Source organism: Neodiprion pinetum, chromosome 1 (genome assembly GCF_021155775.2).
Source record: "Neodiprion pinetum isolate iyNeoPine1 chromosome 1, iyNeoPine1.2, whole genome shotgun sequence".
In the NCBI taxonomy this organism is placed as follows: Eukaryota; Metazoa; Arthropoda; class Insecta; order Hymenoptera; family Diprionidae; genus Neodiprion; species Neodiprion pinetum.
Window position 1 is genome coordinate 39726338 of NC_060232.1, and position 22529 is coordinate 39748866.

Consider the following 22529-nt stretch of genomic DNA (forward strand, 5'->3'; position numbering starts at 1 on the left):
GGTATGTTCTTATACGTATATATATATATATATATATATATAAATATATATATATATATATTATTAATACATGCTCTAGCTCTATATAATAGAATTCAATTCATCGAACAATCTTATACTATGTTATGCATAACGCGAACGAAATTCACCGTAGTATGCGGTATAAATCTGTTAAGCGTTGCACGTTCTGTTTATTAAAAATTATTTCAAATCGCATGGAAACCACGTTGTACCGCCATTGAATTGAAAAGAAAAAAGAACACTGTTTCGCGCGGAAAACGTTTTTACCGACAGATAAAAAAGAAAAAATAGAATGAGAATATGGATATTTGAATGGAGCAAAGTTGCGCGCGACTGTAATTCGAATGATTAGAGGAATTTAAATTTTCTGCGCGTAATATAACGACCAAATTGCCCACGTGTATTGGTTTTCATTCCAACCGACAGACTGATTGACGATATGAAAGGAGGTTTTATTTTGTGGCAACGAGATCACGGTTAGATTTCCGATGATACACCGACAGAGGAGTAGGTGTGGGTCAGAGTGGAATAATGCGAGCTAGACGGCAACCTGTTGAAACGACGAAAATTTCCACTTCCATACGGAATACATTTGCGAGTGCACGGAAAGGGATGCGCAGACGCGCGAAGCCGACTTCCTCCGTTCTTCTAGAGCCGCAGCAGCGATCCCCGATATGCCTCTTCCACTCAATTTCGTAAGTGTCAACAACGGTTTTGTAGCGACCAGTGACGCTGCTAAACCAACGCCGGTGTTCGCACAGAATTGAGCCGCCGAAGCCGATTGCGAGTAGTTCGAAACGATATCGCGGGGTTAAAGCTTAAACGTTAAGAGACAGCCTTTTATGCGTCATAATTTCACTCGCAGTGTTGTTTGATAATCTTTTGTGAATTCGTTGGACAAAAAAACGAAAAAAAAAAAGCAAACAATGCGACAAAATTATATTGACGGAACGATAATTGTGAGAATGAAATTGATTGTTGGTATAATGCAAAATGTTATCGCGTTAAATTTATCTGCTTTAAACTGAATTCTCTCGCAATGTTTAAAAATATCATACGAATGTAGAAATCGGATTTACAGGTGGAATGTAGAACGCGGCTATTGTAAAATAAAAATAAAATATTGACAACGCAAACTGTTCGCGTGTTAACATTAATAATACATCATTGCCAAATATATAAGAATAGTGAAACGGATCGTACGTGGGTAATAAAAAATAATTTTCTGTCGGCGAATTGAATGTCGACGCGCATGATATACGATATGATTACGTGCACATAACATATACATACGTCTGTTATACGTATGTATTGTATATAGATCATGTTCGGTATTTGAACAGGTTGAGGAAAAAAAATGCGGGTGTTAAATTATTTCGTACCATTGTTGTTGACGAATCTCGTAATGACGACGCCGTTACGCGCCGAAAGTTTCGAGACGTTTGAGAAGGTCGTCAGGAGGGCGATGTGTGATCTTGACGATTCTGACGTGAGTATGCCATCGTTTGTTTATCATCAAACCGAATCCCCATCGTATACTCCGCATCCGGGACACGTGGTTGGTTCACTTAGGTTGATTATGAGGAGGAACGAACACCTTGTCGATATCGACGATATACGTCGGCCTCAGAGAGAAAAAAATACGCGAAGAATCCGATACGTGTGTGAAAAAAAAAAAAGACAAAAATTCGTCGGCCGAAAATAGTCGGGCAACAGCTTTTTCCTACAAATTGTTACAACAAGGTTTTTTCCGCGTCGTGATTCCCATAAATGACGAATATCGAAGTTGCGTGCTATCTCCGTATGCGCGCATACTCGAAAATTGGTAGTGAAGATAATCTCGGCCGGTAAGGAAGATCGAGTTACAAGATATACGTGTTGGAAATCGTTGTAGAAGATTCAATTTGGCAGGAAAATTGCGATGCGAAATGTAAGAAATAATTGAATATAGGAAATAACCCGTGGAGTTTTCAATGCAGAAAAAAATTTCCAGTTGTTATTACTAAAACGATCCTTGACTATTTTCATTTCTTTTTTTTTTTTTTTGCATTTCTTATCATACACGAAGAGTATAGTTCTAACACTGAGTAGTAAGTAAATTAGACAAGTTTTTTTTAGCTGTATTGAGAACCTCTGGTATTATGTGTTGCTGTATTCTATTTGATTATGCTCACCTGTACTATACTTTCTTTCAAGTATTGCGATATGTAATTTAATTTCGTTGCACAATGAAACCAATGTTAAGGCTTTGTTCAATTTAAAAAAATTTACTACGGTCGAACTCGTATACATTCGAATTAGAATTTACGGGTTAGCCTCTTCATAAAAATATTCATTTTAACACATGCTTTGTCACCGTTTGCGCATGCTTTACGCAGGTGCATTGAAAAGAGGTAAAGAGGGTGAAGAGCAAGAGAAGCGACTTACTTCCCCTCCAAAGTCGGGGAAGTCGAATTTAAGTGGTTCGAATGTATATTATAGAATTTCTATCGTAGACCGATCAAACTTTATAAATCACGCTGCAATAACCATAGAATCCAGTATCGACAACCGCATATTTAAATCATAGTGAATAGTTACTTGTACGTACCACTTTTTTTCAATTCCAAAAATATTCGAACCATTGGCTGTATAAGAAATAAAAGTTTTTTTTTACCTTTTTTCTTTTTCTTTCTCACCGAAAGCGTTATTAATTTTTGACACACGCTTCCAATGCAATCGAATAAAGATCGAGACGAGGAAGGAAAAACATGTTGGTATTCCAAAAAGGCTTAATCATGTCGCTGGCCGATGGTGGGCGTGTGTTCCATTAAAATAAATATTCGGGTATTGACCCACTAAAGTTAAACATACGTATGTACATGGATGTGTACACAGCGATATCACACGTGAACACGTTTTCATTACCTCAGGCGTATTTACCTATACCTACTCTATATGTATATTATAAAACCTACAAGCGAGTTTTCAAGCACCTGGACACGAATTTTATCTATCAATTTAAACCCGAAAATCACTCAACTCGCAGTACAAAGTCGCGCATAAGCTGTATAATAAAGATAAAAATTTAAGGACGAGTTTAATTTTATCGAAAAGACGGATATATTCAAAAATAATAAAAGCATTCTGCGAAGTGCAGAACTGACCGCTGCTATCTTTCGAACAGATATTCATTCATCAAAAAAATAAAAAAATAAAAGTTACCAAAAATTTTTTTCGAACAAACTGTCACTTTGTCGGAGTAAAAATCGGATCCATTCCGATGGAAGTGAGATTTTACCCGAGAAAATTTTAGGAACTTTTTAATTTTCCACAGTTTTCATAGTAAAGTCAGAGTGGCTCGGTTTTCACTACATACACAAAATTTAGAGGGCTATGTATGCAAATTATTTCTTCACCGACACGGGGCATTCGCATTTTTTTTTTTTTTGTCTCTCTTCTTTTTACACCACACAATTAACTTTCCTCAATTACATGACAATGTTTTTTGTAACACGTGTACAGATTACGCGTTGTTTTCTTGCCGAAAGTCCGTGATCAAATCGCATTGATCGATAAATTGAAATATTTACGCAATGAGGAAATTAATAAAATATTTATAATTCGATTCATTTACATAGTATACCATTAATTAGTATAAAAGTTACTTTTCCGCCAGTTGTTGATTTTTCATTGATCGCCGATCGTAAACGGGCTAATTATACTATCCATCCGGATTTGATTTAAATGAAAGTAAAAAAGCGAAGATCTTGCATCTGTTATAAAAATAATTTTTCACCTTTCCGAGTCTGGGAAAGACAGCATTATTATACTACACATAACGTCAATGGAACAAGCTGTATAAAGGACAGGAAGAGGTCATTCGCAAAGCGGGCGTTTATAGTTGTATCGTAACGTTTTATCTATGGGTAAAATTATACGACATTATACGTGTATATGTACGAAGGCGCAGTGGTAAAACCTTGGTGGCATATTTTTCGCTGGAGATAAAAAAATATCTCGTTATTGGAAGAGGAGTGGAAAAAAAATGAAATAAAAAAAAATGCAGTACGATAAAATTTGTGTCCCTCGTCGATTTTTATTTCCTTCCGCGCGGTTCTTCATATTTTCAATACACTTTACGAGGATGGGGGCTAATTTTCATTGACTTTCGCTCCGGACATTGTTTAAAATTCCCATATTTCGATCGTACGTATTGAAGTTAGTAACGTTACGGTAACGATTCATGCCGAGGAAAACCTGTTATTTCGCGATTTTCGAATTGTCTGAAATCCAGTGATCCGCAATAAAACTAATACTTCGAAATATTATTATCTTAAAAATTATTGTCAAGTTAAGATAATAGAAATTTTTCCCCGAATGTTTCGTTACGATAACGTTACTAACTTCAACCTCGTATATTACGTTACACCTACACCACATATTTTCCTATTCTAGCTAGATATAAATTGTATAGTCATATATTCGCGCATTGTCTGAGGCTGAGAATGAGAGAGAGAGAGAGAAAGAGAGTAAATATGAGAATGAAAATGAGAGAAAGAAGATACAGAAAGACGTAGAAATGGCTCCGGTTCACCAACCCCTTAGCCTGGTTTCCACTGCTGGTTTTTTCATCCTTTTTTCATATACCTGTCCATTATTCACCTTTATTTCCTTTTACGACATATTTACAAGCAAACACCGTCGCCGCCAAAAAAAGTCCATACCCGCTTCCGGTGTGTCACAGTCGCGATACGGAGGATTCTCCCAAAAACTATGGGGCATTCCACGAAAGATGGGTTATTTTTTCGAAATGATGAATACAAAGAAAAAAAAAAAAATTAAAATAACCAAGTATATACATACACGTAAGTATCTGCTCAACTTATATACATATGTATTATACATAATCGTATGTAAATACTTCTTGTATCAAAATGGGGTGTATATGCATGAGGTTAGCTCAGAACTGCGTCGAGTTAAAAATAGACATACGTGTTATTGAAAAGTGCCAGCAGGTATAAATGTGTTAGAAGGGAGGCAAAAGAGAGAGAGAGAGGGAGGGAGAGAAAAAAAAAGTGAGAAGATAAGAACGGACAAGAAGAGAAGTTGGAAAAGAAGCAGAAGAAAAAAAAATACGATCGAACGAAAAAAAAAAAAGGAACGGATACTCTTTTTATACGGACAAGAAAAAAAAAAGAAAAGAAAAAAAATCACATTACAGCCGTTATCTATCGCACATATCGATCGGGATCAATCGAATGAATACACTTGAATTTATAAGACCGACGCAAAAAAGTTAGATACCGATGACGATTTCGCTACTGTGTACCAATATAAAATGGAATTAAGTCGAGTTAACGTTCTCAGGGTTGTAATCATTATATTAATAACATAAATTTATCGCTGCGAGAAGGAGGAAAAACGAAAAAATAAAAATAAAAAAAAAAAAAAAAACAGAGAAGGAAAGAGAATAAAATCTTCCATATCATAATTCTCGTTTTGCAGATACAATAGATATTTCATACATCTATATGTATACCTATACGTACGTTTATAGTTGGAAAAAAAAAACATTGGGTAGGTACAATCTGCGTACCTAATACAAGTGTCGTATCTATACGCTGGAAAAACATGCGTGTTCGCAATAGATACTTGCATTTGTATGATACACACACACACATCGGTCAAATCTGTAAGGCAATTGAATTCCAATGAATAACAAAATCGAATAAACAAGATGTAGGAATTTATTATTGTCGCATAATCTATGCGTATAGGTGTGTATATACCTGTAAGTCTATGCATGTATGTATTTACTAACGAATTTCATCTACATGTACGTGTAAATAACGTACGTATACATAGATACACATACACGCGCGTGTAACAAGTTTGCGGATAGTCAACGATTATTTGCAAATTGGAAAACGATGATATATCGTGGTTTTAAATATCGTGTAAATCGAAATAGTTCGTATAAAATTTGGATAAAATGAGGGAATCTTATGCTTGTACTCGCGCATGTTATTTACATGTGAAATGAGAAGTGCCATTATCCGACGCGATCTATCGATCCGAAAATTCACGCGATATTTCGCTGAGATTGATGCAGCTGCTGGTTAACGTTGAATAAGTACAGAGACTGTACTTGCTATTCCGATACTTAATACCCTGATTACAATAAGACGATACTGGCCGTTATAAATATTTTCATTGAGTGGTGTTCGAATTTTGGTAGAATTAGTTTCTCGTACTGATATTAACTATCGTTATTGACCGTTGACTCGTCGTAATTTGTTGATTGTTCGTACGACTAAACACCGGTGACCGAATTGACGGAATATATGATTAATCGAAATTCAAGTGCGAGTCACGTTCGCAAACCCCGATGGAATTTAAACGCGTGTTATGCAGGATACATATGAACGTGGGATAATCGACTTACAATTAGAACGATCGAATTCGAAAGATTTGCCGATTCATCGGCACGTGTCTGATTATTCATTTAACAATAAAATACAGAGATTAAAAAAAAAAAAATATCAAACAACATTGTTGTAAGAAAAACTTTGTTTATTAAATATTCTTCAACTGTTTTTCAGGGGGCGAAAAACTGCGATGAGACGGAAAGAGAGATAACTTGTGAGTTGTTGACATGAAATTTTACCATACTTATATAATTCAACTTTTTTTTTATTTTGTTTCTATACAAGTATAATTTACAACTCGCCATAGCAGTAACATAAACGAAACCATATAACTAATTATAATACTTGTATAAACACGAATGGCGTGTGAATAATATTGTAAAGATGTAATTCGTAGCGTCGTTATACGCCAGGTTTTTACGAATTAGTCAATTTTTCAACCATACACGGAGAGAATGAAACAGCTGATTTTATACAAAACAGCAGGAAGAAAAGGACACATCAGGTTTTTTGGGAAAATATACTTCGTAAAATGGAGAATTTACCCGAGTCTCAGTAACTTTGTATTAAAAAGAAAACCTATTTTAGACATAAAATTGGCCGATATTTCCGTTTCTAATATCTTACGTTTGGGTTCAAAGAAGGACATCTTTAAAACCTCTACAGGTCCTTTACCATAGAATGTACAATTTCAGTGATTGAATATTAAGATCAACGCTTCCAAAAGTTCGATGAAAAAAATACTCATTACTTTGGTAACAATCGGTGTAATTCAAATTAATTTATCATACTCCGAAAATTATTAATTGTGTTAGTTAATTTTTCGGCTGATTAAAAATCTCAGGTTCGGGGCATTGTTTGTTACTGTGGTAATATATAACGGACTACTATTTGAATTAGCATACTTTCGCAACCTTGATCCCTTGCCGCATCTAATTATTCCGATTAACTACAATAACATAATCGCCAATCCAGACGCTAGTTGAGTACTTTTTGTATAGATAGCGAGACGTTAAACAGGCTCTCATATCAGAGGAGCATCGCGTGGAGTATCAGAATAAGGCTTTTAAAGTAGGGTCGAAATCTCGACTCGGGTTCTGTAGAATCAGTGAAAACCAATGTGTGCAGAGTAAAATCTGCTGCATTTGTAATAGTAAAAACACAGTTGACGTGAGTATTTTTTACGAATAAGCCCTGACGTATCCCGCTTTTCCCGCAGTTTTGAGCAAAACCTGCTGTGTTATTCTTCTCTCCGTTTAGTATTACAGGTTTACGATATCGATGTCCGCTGGACCTATTTCGGGATCGGTTAGAGCAGATATAAGCGTACGTGACAAGCTGACAAATGTCCTACATTTTTTGAAACTTTGCGTCGCGTGTATTGTACCTATGTAGGTATGTAAGTAAGCAACGATCGACGTGTTGCATTATACATACCTGTAAATACCCATGCGTATAAAATATCATGTGTGATACGCGCGTGGTCTCGAATCGAAGGTTTTTGCTTTTTCAAACAACAAAGTTGGCTCCACCGTTTCACATATATATGCATAGCTGTTTGGTGTGTGTTATACTACCAACAATTTGAGACGCAGATAATTATTATACAACACGATACACAGTGTTTCGGATCCGTAATATCGATCGATTGTACACACCTGGTGTAGGTGGGTACGTGTGTTGAGAATGACCGAAAACAATCGATTATTTTATCAATGATCAATCGAGTATGATCGAGTATTTTTCAAACTCGATTAATCGCACGACTCTATTATTTTTCCCCTCAATCGGTTTTTGCTATTTACTCCCATGAACGACGCGATGCGATATCAATTTATTATTTGACTAGAGTATCGATTACTATCATTGTCTCACTTGCTAAGTATACCTATTCCGTATAATAAGCGAAAGGTGTGTGAACATTTTCACCTGATGTCAAAAAACTTCCCCGCCATTGAGACTAAACACTGGAATATAAGAAATTCTGGAATCCATTAATAAGCGTAACAATGAAAAATAAAAAACTTGGAAGATTCCTCGACGTAAATTAAACCTTCACTTTACTATTACTAATTACCACTGAACAATAAGCAACATTTTTTTCAGATCTCAAAGTGTATGCAGACGCGAACGTAACGTTCGTCTGTCGAGACGTAAACTTCATCAGAATGGTTCATAATCCGGGAACTTTCGTTATTGAACGTCGTAGTGCGACGAATGGAAATTGGATGAAACCGGTTATCGTGAGTATTGCACAAATCGTCGAATTCGCTTGTAATTGGATGACTTTTTGGAAAATAATCGAATGCACGTGACGAAGATTAGTGGTTTACCGTTGAATGGTAAAAAATATGAATAGAATGTTGTAAAACTGTTCGAACCACTGGAAAAATACTTCGTTACACTTTCATTTAAAGAGCAACGAGACGACTGCGTCTATAAACGAATTACGATCACGGACAACCTATTCGTTTCGTTTACACCGAATATTGGCGAACGGAGTTTCATTACCAGAAATCACAGAGACGGTCAGCACGATGATGGGTGCGTAAATTAATGTAATCAACGCGAAAATTGACCCGATTTATAATTGTTTAAAATCAATCCACGAGCCGTTTTTTACATTACAGAAACTGTCCATCCGAGTAAGGTGACCCATATTTCAGTCGGAAGACCGGAACTCGATCCTAAAAATCCGCGCCGACTGCAATCAGAAATAAGTTTCACACCCGCGAACGGTGAGATGATGTGATAAATAAATTTAAAAAAATGACACTCGAAAATCGAGTTATACAATTTATTGAGATTCATCGACAACTTTTTTTCTTTCTATCGTATTTTCTTTTCTCTTTTTCCCAAAAATAATTAACGAACAAACTTTATCAATAATTGTTGCCGTTTTTGTTTTTCCCTCAGATCACAGCTGCCACTACGAAATTATACTGTTGGAACCGTCGAACAACTTTCAATTCAGAAATCCTGAGGAAGTAAGTGCTGGCTAATGCCATGCAAGTCTATACGTATAGTCACAACTCGATTTCTTTATTCGACTTTTAGCTATACTTGACAAAAAGTACAAATATGTATATATGTAAAAGTCACGTTTATTAAATCTAAAAAATTCTTCCCAATGATATACGTTACAAATGTATGAATACAATTACAGCCGACTGATCACAAAACGACTTTCGCAAACTTGGAATTTTCAAAAGAGTACACAATACAGATCACGGCATCGACCCAAAGAAAGGTGACAAGCAGCGTAGCCCAGGCCACTTTGGTAACCCCTGAGTGCCTACAATTTCACAAAAACTTGACCATTTGCGGTGAGTGATTAAAGCTGGATCCAAGCGATGATAATTAATCATCAAAGTCTCTATGTATAACTATGAATCGGTCTGTTTCAGCGCCAGGTGTGGTGGAGGGTTTGAACGCAACGACAATCCACAAGTTCAGTAACATTTACGACGTGAAGGTGACTTGGCGGATGCCTGAATTAATTCCGGACTATTACATGATCTTCATGAATCCAATTACTTCCAATTACACAGGGCCAAGGGTTCACAACGTTTCCGGTGTAAGTTGGCAAAATTTTTTCCGCTCATTTTCAACGTCTTCATCGTATGTGTCAAATACCTCCACACATGGTGCGACGAGTATTTTTAATTCTGAAGAAACGATTGAGGACGAATGTAGAATGTTAGGAACAAAAAAGAGACTGGAAAAAAAAGTCATACTGGAGATTTTTCGAACATTTCTTTCCACTTTTCCTATCTTTTGATTCACCCTGAAGCAGATACCTCGAAGGCTTGAGAATGAACAGATATTCTTTCAACCCTCACCGACCTTGTTTTACAGACGGCTACCGAAGACGTCTTTCCGGACGTGACAATGTCGGACATATACCAGGTTATGATAAGAGCCGCTTCCACGGGTGGTCAAGGCCAGAGTATCGAGGAACATTTTTCGGTAACGCAATTATTGCCGAAAGAGCCTGAAGGTACATTTGTCAAATTCGTAGCGTGATTTCTACTCTTGAATATAATTTCTTCTCACCCTTCTCTCTTCTTCTCCTCAAGAATCGTCAGACATATCGAACGTGGGCGCTGCCATTGTGACGTTATTGGCAAGTGCCGTTTTGGTTATGGGAACCGGGATATACGCTTACCACAGGCACGCGAAACGGAAGCGAAACCGAGAGAGATCCAAATATTTTAAGGTGACTAGTTTCTAGCACGTTAGTTACTCCTTCAGCATTCGGATATATGTACAACTTAAGGTGTTGACCAATTTTTTGTAACGCATACTCCCCAAGTCTTATCCAAATAATTTCCAAACAATAGCCTGATTTTGAGGGCATGCGATAAAATATTCCGCAACACCCTAAATATGGGACATCCTGACACGCGGCAAGTATACAGATAAATGTTTTTCGCTCGATTCAGTCAAAATTCATCATGCATAATCGAATTTGACGATTCTCCTCCCTTGTTTTATGTAATACATTGAACAAATAATATAGAAAAAACGACAATTTTTAACATACCGATTTTAAAATACGGGGATAGAAAATTCAGAGTATCGATCGCAAGGACACCGCCCTAGACACGATCAAGGGCTTCGATGACGGAAATCCTGATAGAATCGGCGTCGGTTTCAAGAGCTTATTAGCACCGGCTGACGAATACGAGATAAGCCCGGACCGTTTAGAGATTAAGATAGTCCTGGGGAGCGGAGCTTTCGGGGTTGTGAGGCTGGGAAGTTTACGCGACGACAGAGGCCAGACGACTCCTGTGGCGATAAAAATGTTGCGAGGTAGGATGAGCGAAGAAACGCGGCACGACGGCACTTCGATAACTCTGTGTTTGTTTTTTTTTTCATAATCACACAGACAATCCGAGCGAAGAGGATCGGCGATGCTTCGAGCTTGAAATAAAAATTATGAAATCTGCCGGACAACATCGGAACATCGTTTCTCTCCTTGGATGCTGCACGATCGGTCAGCGGCCTCTTCTCGTTGTCGAGTATTGCTCCAGGGGAGATCTGCAGTCCTTTTTACGCTCGGTGAGCTAACAACTAATTGATCAGTAGTTGTACAAACAATTGTACGAGAGTATCGTTATTTTTTTTTTTCTTTTTTTCACCTTTTCCGGTGACGGGCGGTGAAAAAATGCCCCAATTTCGTAAATTCCATCTCTCGGGTACATCGTATCGTCAAGGGTCCTATAGGATCTCGTTTTCTTCGTTTTTATGGTTCCGTACCTCGAAAAGGTAAAAACGGAACCCTTTCAAGATCACTTCGTTTTCCGTCTGTCCGTTTGTCCAAACGTATCAGGTTAAAATTAATATCAAATGCTGAGGTTTACGGTCCCTTGGAGGGCTAAAAAATTGAAACTAAGTCGACGCAATCAACAAGACGCAGCCATTTGTGTGAAATATTTTGATACTCGCAAACTCACTCGTAAAAAACCATAAGGTACTTCCCGTCGACCTCGAATCATGAAATTTGGAGAGAAGCAAGCTCTCACAGCACAGCCAAAGAAAACAGTCCGAAAATAGTTAGTTTGTAATTATATCACATGAAAAAAAAAAAAAAATCAATTTTGTACGGAACTCTCAGGGCGCGAGTTTTACTCGCACTTGTACGGTTTTCTTTTTTTGATAAAAAATTACGTGGAGTAAAAATACTTTTTTCACTCTCCGATAATGAGATTGAACTATGATCGGTGTCTTGAGTCGAAGACATAAAATTTAAATTCACGAGGGGTGTTTTCTCATCCCCCGTTTCCGTTGTAGGATTAATTATTAAGGTTGTCGAGTGTTAAAAATAAACGATAACAAACAAATGGCAAGATCGATGGAAACGACTTTTCACACGACGTTGACGCTTCTGAATATATGAAATTTCTAACAATAAATCTGGTGAAAATTAACTTATTGTTCATCCTGTCGATGCAGATAATCCAGAAGGCTACGATATCGGCGAAGGAAGCAAAAAACGATACAAAGACAGAGAAAAACGCCGACGAGGTGATATTTAAATTTCGTAAGTTTATATTGATGTAATTTTAACACATTCTGCTATATTGTCGTTTCGTTTACCACTGACCAGCTTCGAAATATGTGTAATACCAGTAAATTTCATCTTCCATTCTCGTTTCATTCAAAGCAAACCACATCGAAGACGACATGCAGAAATCAAATTTCGTCGTGAATCGCGGATACGCGGTTGACCAAGGTGAGTAATAACCCTGGTGAAAATTTCTATATACCATTTTCGACGACTTTTTACGGAAATTGGAATATTTCGTATTGTTTCTTTCGAAATTGTAAATACGCACAGGTTTTGATAAAGAATTGTTCATTCTCGTTAAAAATTGTACTATCTTGTAGATTTTTTTAAGAAAAAATAATATTGTGCAGGGAAATCTACAAGTTTTTCTGAGAAACCATGAATATTTACAATTATTTGCACGAAATTGTACGAAATGTTTCAATTTACTTAGAAAATTCGTAGAAAACAAGGACTACCATTCAACTATTACATTCCATGCGTTTTCTCGCCAACAGACATTCTTTGCGACTCTGACACGGTGACAGTGACAGACCTGCTGAACTTTGGCCGACAGATAGCGACGGGAATGGTAAGAAACCGGCGGTCCCGAACCGCTTGCAAACATTCGTCTCACGCTTTCTCAATTCTCCAGGAGTTCCTATCATCGAACAGAGTGGTTCACAGAGACCTGGCAGCCCGGAACGTCCTCGTATGCGACGACAAAACCGTCAAGATATCGGACTTCGGGCTGAGCCGAGACATCTATCAGGAGAACGTTTACAAGAAACAGGGAAACGGACGACTTCCGGTGAAGTGGATGGCCATCGAGGCGCTCACTCACCAGGTCTACAGCACCCACAGCGACGTGTAAGCTGTAAAACACCGGAACCCGCGTACATCGATGTCACCTACAATTCGTCATTAAAATTCTATTTCGGTGCAGATGGTCCTTCGGCATTCTCCTCTGGGAGATAGTGACTCTGGGCTGCAGTCCGTATCCGGGAATACCGACGAACAAGGTGCTGACCAAACTGCGAACGGGGTACAGAATGGAACGACCCGCCAACTGCAGCGTCGCACTGTGAGTCGGTCACGTTATTTCCGATAAACGGTCACACTGGAAGGTCGTAATACGGCCGGAATCGTCCTCTGGTACTCACCTGAGGCTCTCGTGAAAACCGCGAATCGAGGCTCTGCCATGCCGTATTCATCTTCCAGTGTGTGTGCGTGAGTTGGAAGAAAGAGGACGTCCATTAATTACGTGAGCTCAAAATAAGGGAAAGTGTCAAATTATAAAAAAAAAAAACAAAAAATGAACACTCCACGTAATTAATGGACGTTCCCAAAGGAGACTTAAATCGTTATAGCGATCGATGATACAGGTACAACGTGATGCTGTCCTGCTGGCAAACGAAGCCCAAAGATCGACCGACCTTCACAGCCCTGCGACAAGAGCTCGACAAACTGCTCAGCGTAGCTGCGGAAAATGAGTACCTTGATCTCAACGATGTATCAAGAGGGACGCCGCCTGACGACACGATATTAAAAATCCCTAATTCGTGTTCCGCTTATTCTGAACACCAGCAGAGATACGTCAACGAGTTTGAGCCGAAAATCGTTAAAGAATGAACCTCTGTTGCGGTAAATTCGAGATCGAGAAATTAGCTCAAGGCTGGGACCGAGACTCTTGGACCTATGGAGGTTCAGTCGAAGATAGGAATTAGAGCGTGGATACTCTGTAAGCTCTGACGAAACGACGCGGTCGATATCAGAGATAGTACAATTACAATACAGGCAAGCTTCACGAACCGTCAATTTTATACGTGGGAGAATCCGCTCGCACGTTGGGTTGTAGGAGTTGGTAAAAGTTGGGAGTGCGATTAACCCGCCGCCGTTGTGTAATGCTTAGAACTGATTTTTGAGAAGCTGGGTGATACTGTCGTTGTCTGTTATTTAATGTCAGTTTGTGAGAATACGTGAAAAATAGACAGTGTATTTAGATTTTATACGGTTTTCGACACTGCCTTGATACGACTTTTATTGCCTTATTTTTTGTTTCTACTTTCCTGACTTTCGAATAGTATTACGAAGCTTGAATAACGTTAGCACAAAGAACAAATATTACAAAATCGAGTAGTTCAGTTCAAGTTCGTTTTTACTTTTTAACTATCGTAAAAATTAACGAAGGAGCATTCGGGAGACACGTTGAATAGCGCGGTTCTCATCTGCACGATGTTGCGATCATGTGAAATTCAAAAAATGACGTCTACTGTCGCGTTTGTGAAAATTTCACTGAACGTTTTTGTTCTCCTCTCGTTCACGCCTCTGGTCCTGATTGAATTTCGTCTTGAATAGGAAAAATGAAAAATTTGTGAGTCACAAACCAGATTTCTATGATTTCCCAAGCGTGCGTGAAGGAAGATTTTAGGCATCATTACTTGAAAACACAGATGAAACGTAGAGAGAGCTAATCCTTCAAGTCTTCAACTTTGTTTCATAGAAAATTGTGAACAAATTGCTCACATTGGTCACAATGCTCCTAGATTACTTTAGAAATGCTCGTAAAAAATATTGTGTACAGATAATATTATAACAACGTGTTGTAACCTAAGAAAGTAAATGTTTTACTACACGCAAAGCAAACGTTTACGCACGTAACATAGCAAAAAATCAAAATTTTCTGCATACGTTGATTAATAAATAAGTACCAGAAAATACGGACGTGATACGGTATTTGTCGTCCTCTTCCTGTGTGTTTCACCCGCGAGATGGTCGCTCATGGAGACGCAATTCGAAATAGCCGGTTCTACGAGTAAAACCCGAGATAAACCATATTTCGAAATCTATCGAAAATCAACTATGAATGCTACAGATCTCAAAAGGTATGAGAGTTGTGGTTCACTTACAATTACACAGTTTATTGCTTACTACGTTAACCAAATTACCAAAACCATATCTCAATAAAAAGACAAGAACAACTTGGCTATTGCCAGTCTATGTATAATGAAATAAGGAAAAATCCACAAACCTTACGATCTCTCAGCAAGTAAGCATATCTCGTAAAGTCAGACCTCGTTGTTTCGCGACGTGATATCGAAACATCATTTCAAGGGCTACGTACTTGCCGCGGGGCACATTCGAATTGGATTTTTTTATTGAAATTCGTATACCTGTTCGCGACGCGTATAATCCCGTGTAATAATGCCGTCTCTAAAACCGGCTTTACACATAAGAGTAATAAACTGTATTTTTTCTCCGATTTCACGAAGGAGACTGGCAATACCTGAGTGGCTTTTCTACTTTTATAATGACGCGGTTTGGCTACTTGTCGAATTTTTTCACATTTCAGATGTTTTTAGATAAATTTAATTATTTTTTGCGTAAAGTACAGAGCCAGCACCGAATAGCGCGGCCAATATGATGCGCATCTAAGGTAAAGGTCGAGCTGAATTCGTAAGACGACTTTTGCGTCACACGTAGCGCACACGGCTGAATGCAGTGTGTCGGTATATAAACCATACGTTTGTACGTGTTCATGATGATTTGCATGATTGCTGTACCCACCTTAACCTTGAACTCACACGTTCGTGCGAGTGACTCTTTTGTGCAGAGGCTGTAAATAAACCAAGGGGGGCTCCACCACCTCCCACCCTTGCTACCTTTTCTGACACACACGGCAAAGCATCGATACACTCAGCTTTGCGTACCTAATGCTTCTATCGGAAACGCGTGTGAACTCACTCGAAGTTCGTAGCCCGCGACTGGATGTCGAAATAGCTTCGACAGTTCTTTTTACTTTTATTAAAAGAAATTGATCGATACATTTCACTTGTGCCATGATCGGGACAGTTTTTCTACTATGCTTGTTCGTTTTAACAAACGGTCAATTTTTCGCCGGTAAGAATAAGTTTTGCTACGAAAATACCTCCGACAGTCGGTTATGGCTGTCAACCACCCTCGAAACGCGTCAGACATTGCAGGCCGAGAACCCCGCCGATCTCCAAAGGGCAGTACCGGTGTCGCAAGGTTCTTCGTGGTGGACCGACTTCCCCGTTCTGCCGTTGGTATTCGCCAATTCAAACACGATTCCAAAGGGTCGTTGCAGGAAGCAAGTCCAACGGTACCTCAAGGAACTCGCCAATTCCACGTTGTGGGCCGTCCAGAGTAAGCTTAATTCGATCATTTTCGATATTCGCCGACGACGCGGGTAATGGCTACAATTCGTTTTCCCCCGTTTCCAATAAGTAGAAACACCGATGGATTGAGGGCATTGCGCCTGATGCGCGCCGAGTACCTATAAAGATGTCAAAGCGCATTTCAGGATTTCTGATGTGATGCATTGAAATTTGCTAAGAACGCGAAACGGGTGATAATAACAGCAGCTTGGCTTCCCATCATATCACCGTCGTTTTTGCATACGAAACAGCGATGAGAAATACCTCCTATTATCTGCAATCACTGCCGGTATAAATTGTTGCACTAACGTATTTTGTATATCGAGTCAAAAACGGTTCCTTTACTTTGCCTCAGTCTGCCAACACTGCGACGTATCGAAGAGATCAACAAGCATTCAAGATGATTCAGAATTGATGGCTCAATTCTTGGAGTAGTAATTCGACCTGGACTTAAACCGAGGGTTGTTTTGATACCGATTAGCAATAGTTGAAGATATTACTGGCAATCAGCATTCGATGATATCTTTTGTTATCCTGGCACAAGTCAAAACGTCATCAAAACTTCAATGGTTTCGTGAATTCAAATATAATTTGCTACCTTATGTTGTCCTCGAGTGACATTTTAATATTTTCCATGTATGTGTACGAATACCACACCCATGTAATGGCTCTACCATGAGCTGGCTGTATTTGGTCTCATATGGTTGGTTTAACTTTATCCATGGACTTCTCATAACTTTGAGCCTGAAAATTTAACATAATGTCAATGGCCAACAATATTTGTGTAACCTTAGCAGTTTAACGGATTTCGTTTCAGTCGAATACAAATATATCGCATAACCTGTTTTCGGCTTCAATCGCACTAATGCTGTACGCGAAAATGATAGTTTCTTATGTCCGTCACAATCTGGGCCTATACCTACGCATAACATAATCCTCTATGATAGTACAGGTCTACCTTGAAGAACCGGTTGACCGAACATTATGGGTTTTCCCAGTTTTTGTGCCTAAACTGGCAGCGACATACAACCGACCAAATTATCCAGAAATTGGTGCCCGGAGTATTTTTTGGGACCTTGATTTTACCTCAGAACTTATTATTTCAATTTGCCACCCCCTGAGGGTGAAAACAGAGTTGAGTCGGGATGAATTTTCAGTCTTATTGTTAATTTTTTTTCTTACAATAACACTGAAACCCCCGAATAACAAGTTTCAAAAGACTTATTCCATTTCTTGGGTTTTTGGTACAAGGCTGTTGAGGCCTAGTCCTAATTACCGGTATTTGAAGCCGCCATTTAGGATCCCTTATAATGAATATTTCAATTTTGCTTTTAAATTTGAATCAGCAAAGCTCAAAATAGTAGCGTACCAATTCTTGTTCAAATCCATCGGAAAACATCAGATTTATTCAAAAATGTACTTATATGATCCTTTACCAGTCAACCGGGTAATGTTTTTGGGTAAGAAGTGAGAGGCATCTTTGTCGATTTTCCTCTCTCTACTTGATCAGCTGAATATAATCATCTGTGTGAATCGTATAACTCGAAGACCATCGCGCTTGTATTGATTGATATACGAATGATTTACACAAGGAATACGAACTTGATGGAACCTGAAACTTCCTGTTCATTGTCTTAACTTTGTGCGATTTGCCAACCTCATATCTCTACCATCGAATAAGGTGAAATATTTTTAGACAGAGTCGGGCATTTTATGTATTTTTTTTTTTTTTTTTGCACATTTCGATCGACTAGTTTAATAGCCACGATCGACCGGTTGGCCGTTCATAATTTACATTGTCTGACGTCAATGAAATTAGCAATCTATGCCTAAGCACATATAAGTTTGTGCAAATTGTTTGTAAATAGATTTGAGGAATACGAAGTTCACTGTAACTCGACATGATCCAATACAGTAAAATATTCAAGTCACTCGTTATTATTCATTATTTTTTCAAGAAATGATATATTAAACACCTGTTGACCAAAATATGGAGGTGATCAGTTAAGCAAAATCGCATTTCAAACTTTGACGATCGGACTTGAATGGTATAATTTTACTGCCGCGAACTGGGGATATCGATTATGACTGTAAATAATATCAACGGATAATTATAAAAGGTACCGAGAAATCGTTGGAAAAACGAAAAAAATCGAATCTCCCGCATAGTTGAGTGACAAAAAACCTTTTCAGTGTTCGACGCCTCAACGAAGTATCCGGTCGGCGTGCTTCACGGTCACACGAAACATTTGGGAAGCTTTGACCAATGCTACAACTTGCGAGCGAAACTTCCGCCGGATGAATTCTCTGACATGGGAGAGCCTGACGAGGTCGAAGGTCGCTACTGTTTGGTTCGCTTACGGTACCAGCGGAAAGATGTGGAACCTAAACGCCCGAAAACTTTCACCCATGACTTCGATCCAAATCTGTCCGTCTGGAACGCGATTGACGTGAGCGAATTTCATTAAGGAGATGATTCACTTCCAACACCAGCTCTGTCGGAGTGAATTGTTAAATCAAAGCACACGCACGGAGTCCCGTCCATCCTCGTGCACACAATTATGACTCTATTCGAATTTTCTTTGATCTCCACAGTACACGGGAGACTTTCGCCGTGTCAAACGACACTCTGTGTACCTGTCGCTTTGCGTTCCGGCCAGCTGCAGCTCTCAAGATATTGCGACGGCGTTGACGGAGCCCTTGAAGGAGTTGGCGAGCGCCCGGCAAATACACCTGGACGTCACAGTGAAGCCGTCGCTTTGCCAAGCACGTAGTGACGTCCCTGAGGATTTCACCGTGGGGGCAAAGGTTTTTCTGTAAGAGAAATCGAAACGATTTTACAGCCCACGTATACGGTCGCTGAAGTCGACTGACAATAACGTGACGAACAATTTTCCATCCAGTTTCATCGTTGCGGGACTGTTTGTCCTTGTGGTAGCGAGTTCATGGTACGACAGCAGCGTCTATTCTTCGGAGGAAGCGGTCAAGGACAACGAACCCAGAGACCTTTTTCTCTCCTTTTCCGCACGGCGTAATTTGCGCTCGATTTTTTCTACTCCAAGCTCTCACCCTGGTATCGATTGCATTAATTTGATACGTTTTGTCCTCACGGCATGCACAATATTTGGACACAGATTGCTGCAGTACTGCGGCTACCCGCTCGTGGAGTCAACGTACCTCGAAAAGGTCAGTGCATGTTTCTTGCAGGGGCGACAGTAGTGCATCGCACCTTACTTGCTTATTACCACATCAAGTCACTCACTTACTTCTAAGCACGTCAACTGTGCAATTATCCGCTATTTTTGTTTGGCCCCATCAGGCCTACACCGTACCTTTTTCGATGATGCTATTTAACGGAACGATTATCATCGACGGATTCTTCAGTATCGGAGGTCTTCTTGCAGCCTACGGTGTGCTCCATCATCTTGATCGGAGTAAACGATTGAATTTTACCGCGCTCATACTCAATAGATTTCTACGGTGGGTCCGACGAGCGCGCCTCGCTCTCGTGATCATTAAATATACGGCGGTAAAGAAAGATCCAGAGATAAAGATTCGCATGATATTACCGCAGGTTGACACCCCTCTACATGTTGGTCGTCTTATTCAATGCTACCCTGATGCCGATGATGGGATCCGGTCCGTACTGGGAAGCCAGGGTGGGTTTTGAAAGAGATAATTGCGCGAAAAACTGGTGGGCTAATCTCTTATACGTCAACAACTACGTGCGTCCCGAGGAGATGGTCAGTATTGCGTCGCTGTAGACGGTTCCTCACCTTCATCATTCTTCACTAGTCAACGCGTGCATTCTGTCGCACCGTGAATCGTAACAAATTGACGTGGAACGTTTTGTCTACTCCTGTTCGCAGTGTATGTTTCAATCCTGGTATTTATCGGTGGATTATCACCTTCACATCATGGTACTCTTAGTCTTATGGGTTTATTGGAAGCTTCCGAGAAGACTGGGCTACCCGTTTCTCTGTAGTTTGATCGCATTGGGCACTGCCATTCCTTTTGTCATTACCTATGTTCAGAATCAGCAGCCAATATTCCTTATGTTGCCCACGTAAGTAAAAATCACACCTATTGAATTGACAATTCATTCGTAACCATAGACCGCCTCACAGAATCACCGAAAATCTTCGTACACGAACAACGAGCATCAGCTATTGTCTCACTAAATATCCGTATCATCGCCAATATTGGAAAGTTTATCATGTAATTCTCCATCGTTCTCCAGGCTACGGGAAGTTAGAAAAGATCCATACTTCGTTGGTCAGTATATCAAATCGCATACAAGAATCGGTTCCTACATGGTTGGCGTTTTGGCTGGGGCGATTGTCTACGACTATAAAGATGCTACGTGGAGACTCCCCAAGGTAATGATAAGAGAAAAAAAACAACTCGACGACGAGAAATTGAACGTTCTCAAAAATATATCATTCTGCGTTTTAGGCGTGGTCGCGATTTGTTTTTATTTTACTGGCAGTCGGATTTACTATCGTCAGCGAGTCTTTGGCTGCTAAGTATTTTGACCCCAATAGTGAGCTGCACCCACTCGAGACGGCCGCCTACGCCGGGTTTCACAGAGCAGCGTTTGCTCTTGGAATATGTTCGATCGTTGTTCTGATCACAATTGGCGATGGTTTGGGTAAGTTGAAGGATCTTGCGGATTCCGTAACGCGATGGAAATTACATTTTTCTTAGATGTACAGGAGGGTCAATTGTTTCCCTCGTTACATTTCAGACTTTCATCGCAACTTTATGACACCACGCTGGGTCCCGCCCCTTGCAAGACTCACTTACGGTGCTTATCTTGTCCACAATATCAAGCAATCTTATGATGTCGGTGCTACCAGAACCCCCCGGGTATTTTCCCTTAACAACTTCGTAAGTTGTGTATCACTCAATATATATTTCACCTAACCCACGTTATGTTGCCATTCGTACGTAGTTGTGGTAGCATGAAAAGTTGACCTTTCCTCAACATCATCGTAACGACCGAGCAAGTTCTCCAATTTTCTATATTGCAGTTCTGGGAACTGGTGCCAGACATGTTCTACACTTTCGGTATATCCCTGCTGCTGTCGGTGTTTGTCGAAGGGCCGATACGAAAGATGGAGAAGTTCATACTAACGAAACGACCAAGCAGATGTTCCTCGGAAGAGTGAGTATCTTTATAAGGTCTAAAAGATCTCCATAAGGCATCCTGCATCGTACCTGATCAATAATCAGGTAGGCCAAAGTTGCGTCATCTTGACATCAGATGATTCAACGGTATAACAGGTATGGATTTCATCCCGTACCTGGTGGCTACTTGATAGAGATGTCTGGCATACGAAATTCAAACGTTGCCGATCTCATTGTGGTATAAGTACAATGGACATTGTATATTCTTATTTTTTTTATTTTTAGGTCAAATTTCAACGTCATCGAAAAGAGCAACTGAAAATGGCCTGAGGGTAATTAGGTGAATTGCGGCCTTGCACACAGTATAATATATAGGTAAACACGTAGCTCATACATCGATGTCGTACCAATACTTGTATAGTTGTATTATACCTCGTTTGGTAATTTAGCATCAAGTTATTCTTGTACGTAAAATCTCCCCCAAAAAGTACCTCTGGTGCAAAAACGTTTCACTAACTGCATCAGTAATGTGTTCTCATTCTTTGCCAAAAATGATTGAAATCATATACTACCGCTAAGCACATGGCTGTTCATTAACAATAAATGCACGATTGACACTCAACCCTGACCTTCCGCATCTCTCTGGAATCACACTGCTGTTACACTTGGGTCAGACTGACCCCAAACTTAACCAACTACAAATGTTAATCAAGTATAAATAAAAAACGAAATATCTCA

At 39.4% G+C, this 22529-nt stretch overlaps 2 protein-coding genes across 3 annotated transcripts; both read left to right on the plus strand.

The window, feature by feature from the left end:
• Positions 1-145: 145 nt before the first annotated feature.
• LOC124216452 (tyrosine-protein kinase receptor torso-like) lies at positions 146-15749 on the plus strand. 2 transcript variants are annotated; one of them, XM_046620999.2, is made up of 18 exons: positions 146-716; positions 6606-6645; positions 8538-8674; positions 8849-8975; positions 9062-9169; positions 9348-9418; positions 9598-9757; positions 9839-10008; positions 10290-10431; positions 10511-10650; positions 11000-11246; positions 11323-11495; positions 12390-12477; positions 12601-12669; positions 13002-13075; positions 13139-13353; positions 13430-13567; positions 13869-15749. In XM_046620999.2, exons 1-18 carry the CDS (start codon positions 696-698, stop codon positions 14113-14115), a joined length of 2367 nt encoding a protein of 788 aa, XP_046476955.1. In that variant the 5' UTR covers positions 146-695; the 3' UTR covers positions 14116-15749. The 2 variants fall into 2 exon arrangements, with proteins under 2 accessions (XP_046476955.1, XP_046476946.1); XM_046620990.2 differs by lacking the exon at positions 146-716 and adding an exon at positions 723-1510.
• A 498-nt stretch (positions 15750-16247) lies between these two features.
• On the plus strand, positions 16248-22529 carry LOC124216462 (nose resistant to fluoxetine protein 6-like). The gene is made up of 12 exons (XM_046621010.2): positions 16248-16650; positions 18855-19111; positions 19257-19477; positions 19565-19847; positions 19981-20141; positions 20236-20404; positions 20531-20727; positions 20902-21040; positions 21117-21312; positions 21409-21551; positions 21695-21828; positions 22077-22529. The coding sequence occupies exons 1-12, from the start codon at positions 16323-16325 to the stop codon at positions 22108-22110; spliced, it is 2262 nt and encodes a 753-aa protein (XP_046476966.1). The 5' UTR covers positions 16248-16322; the 3' UTR covers positions 22111-22529.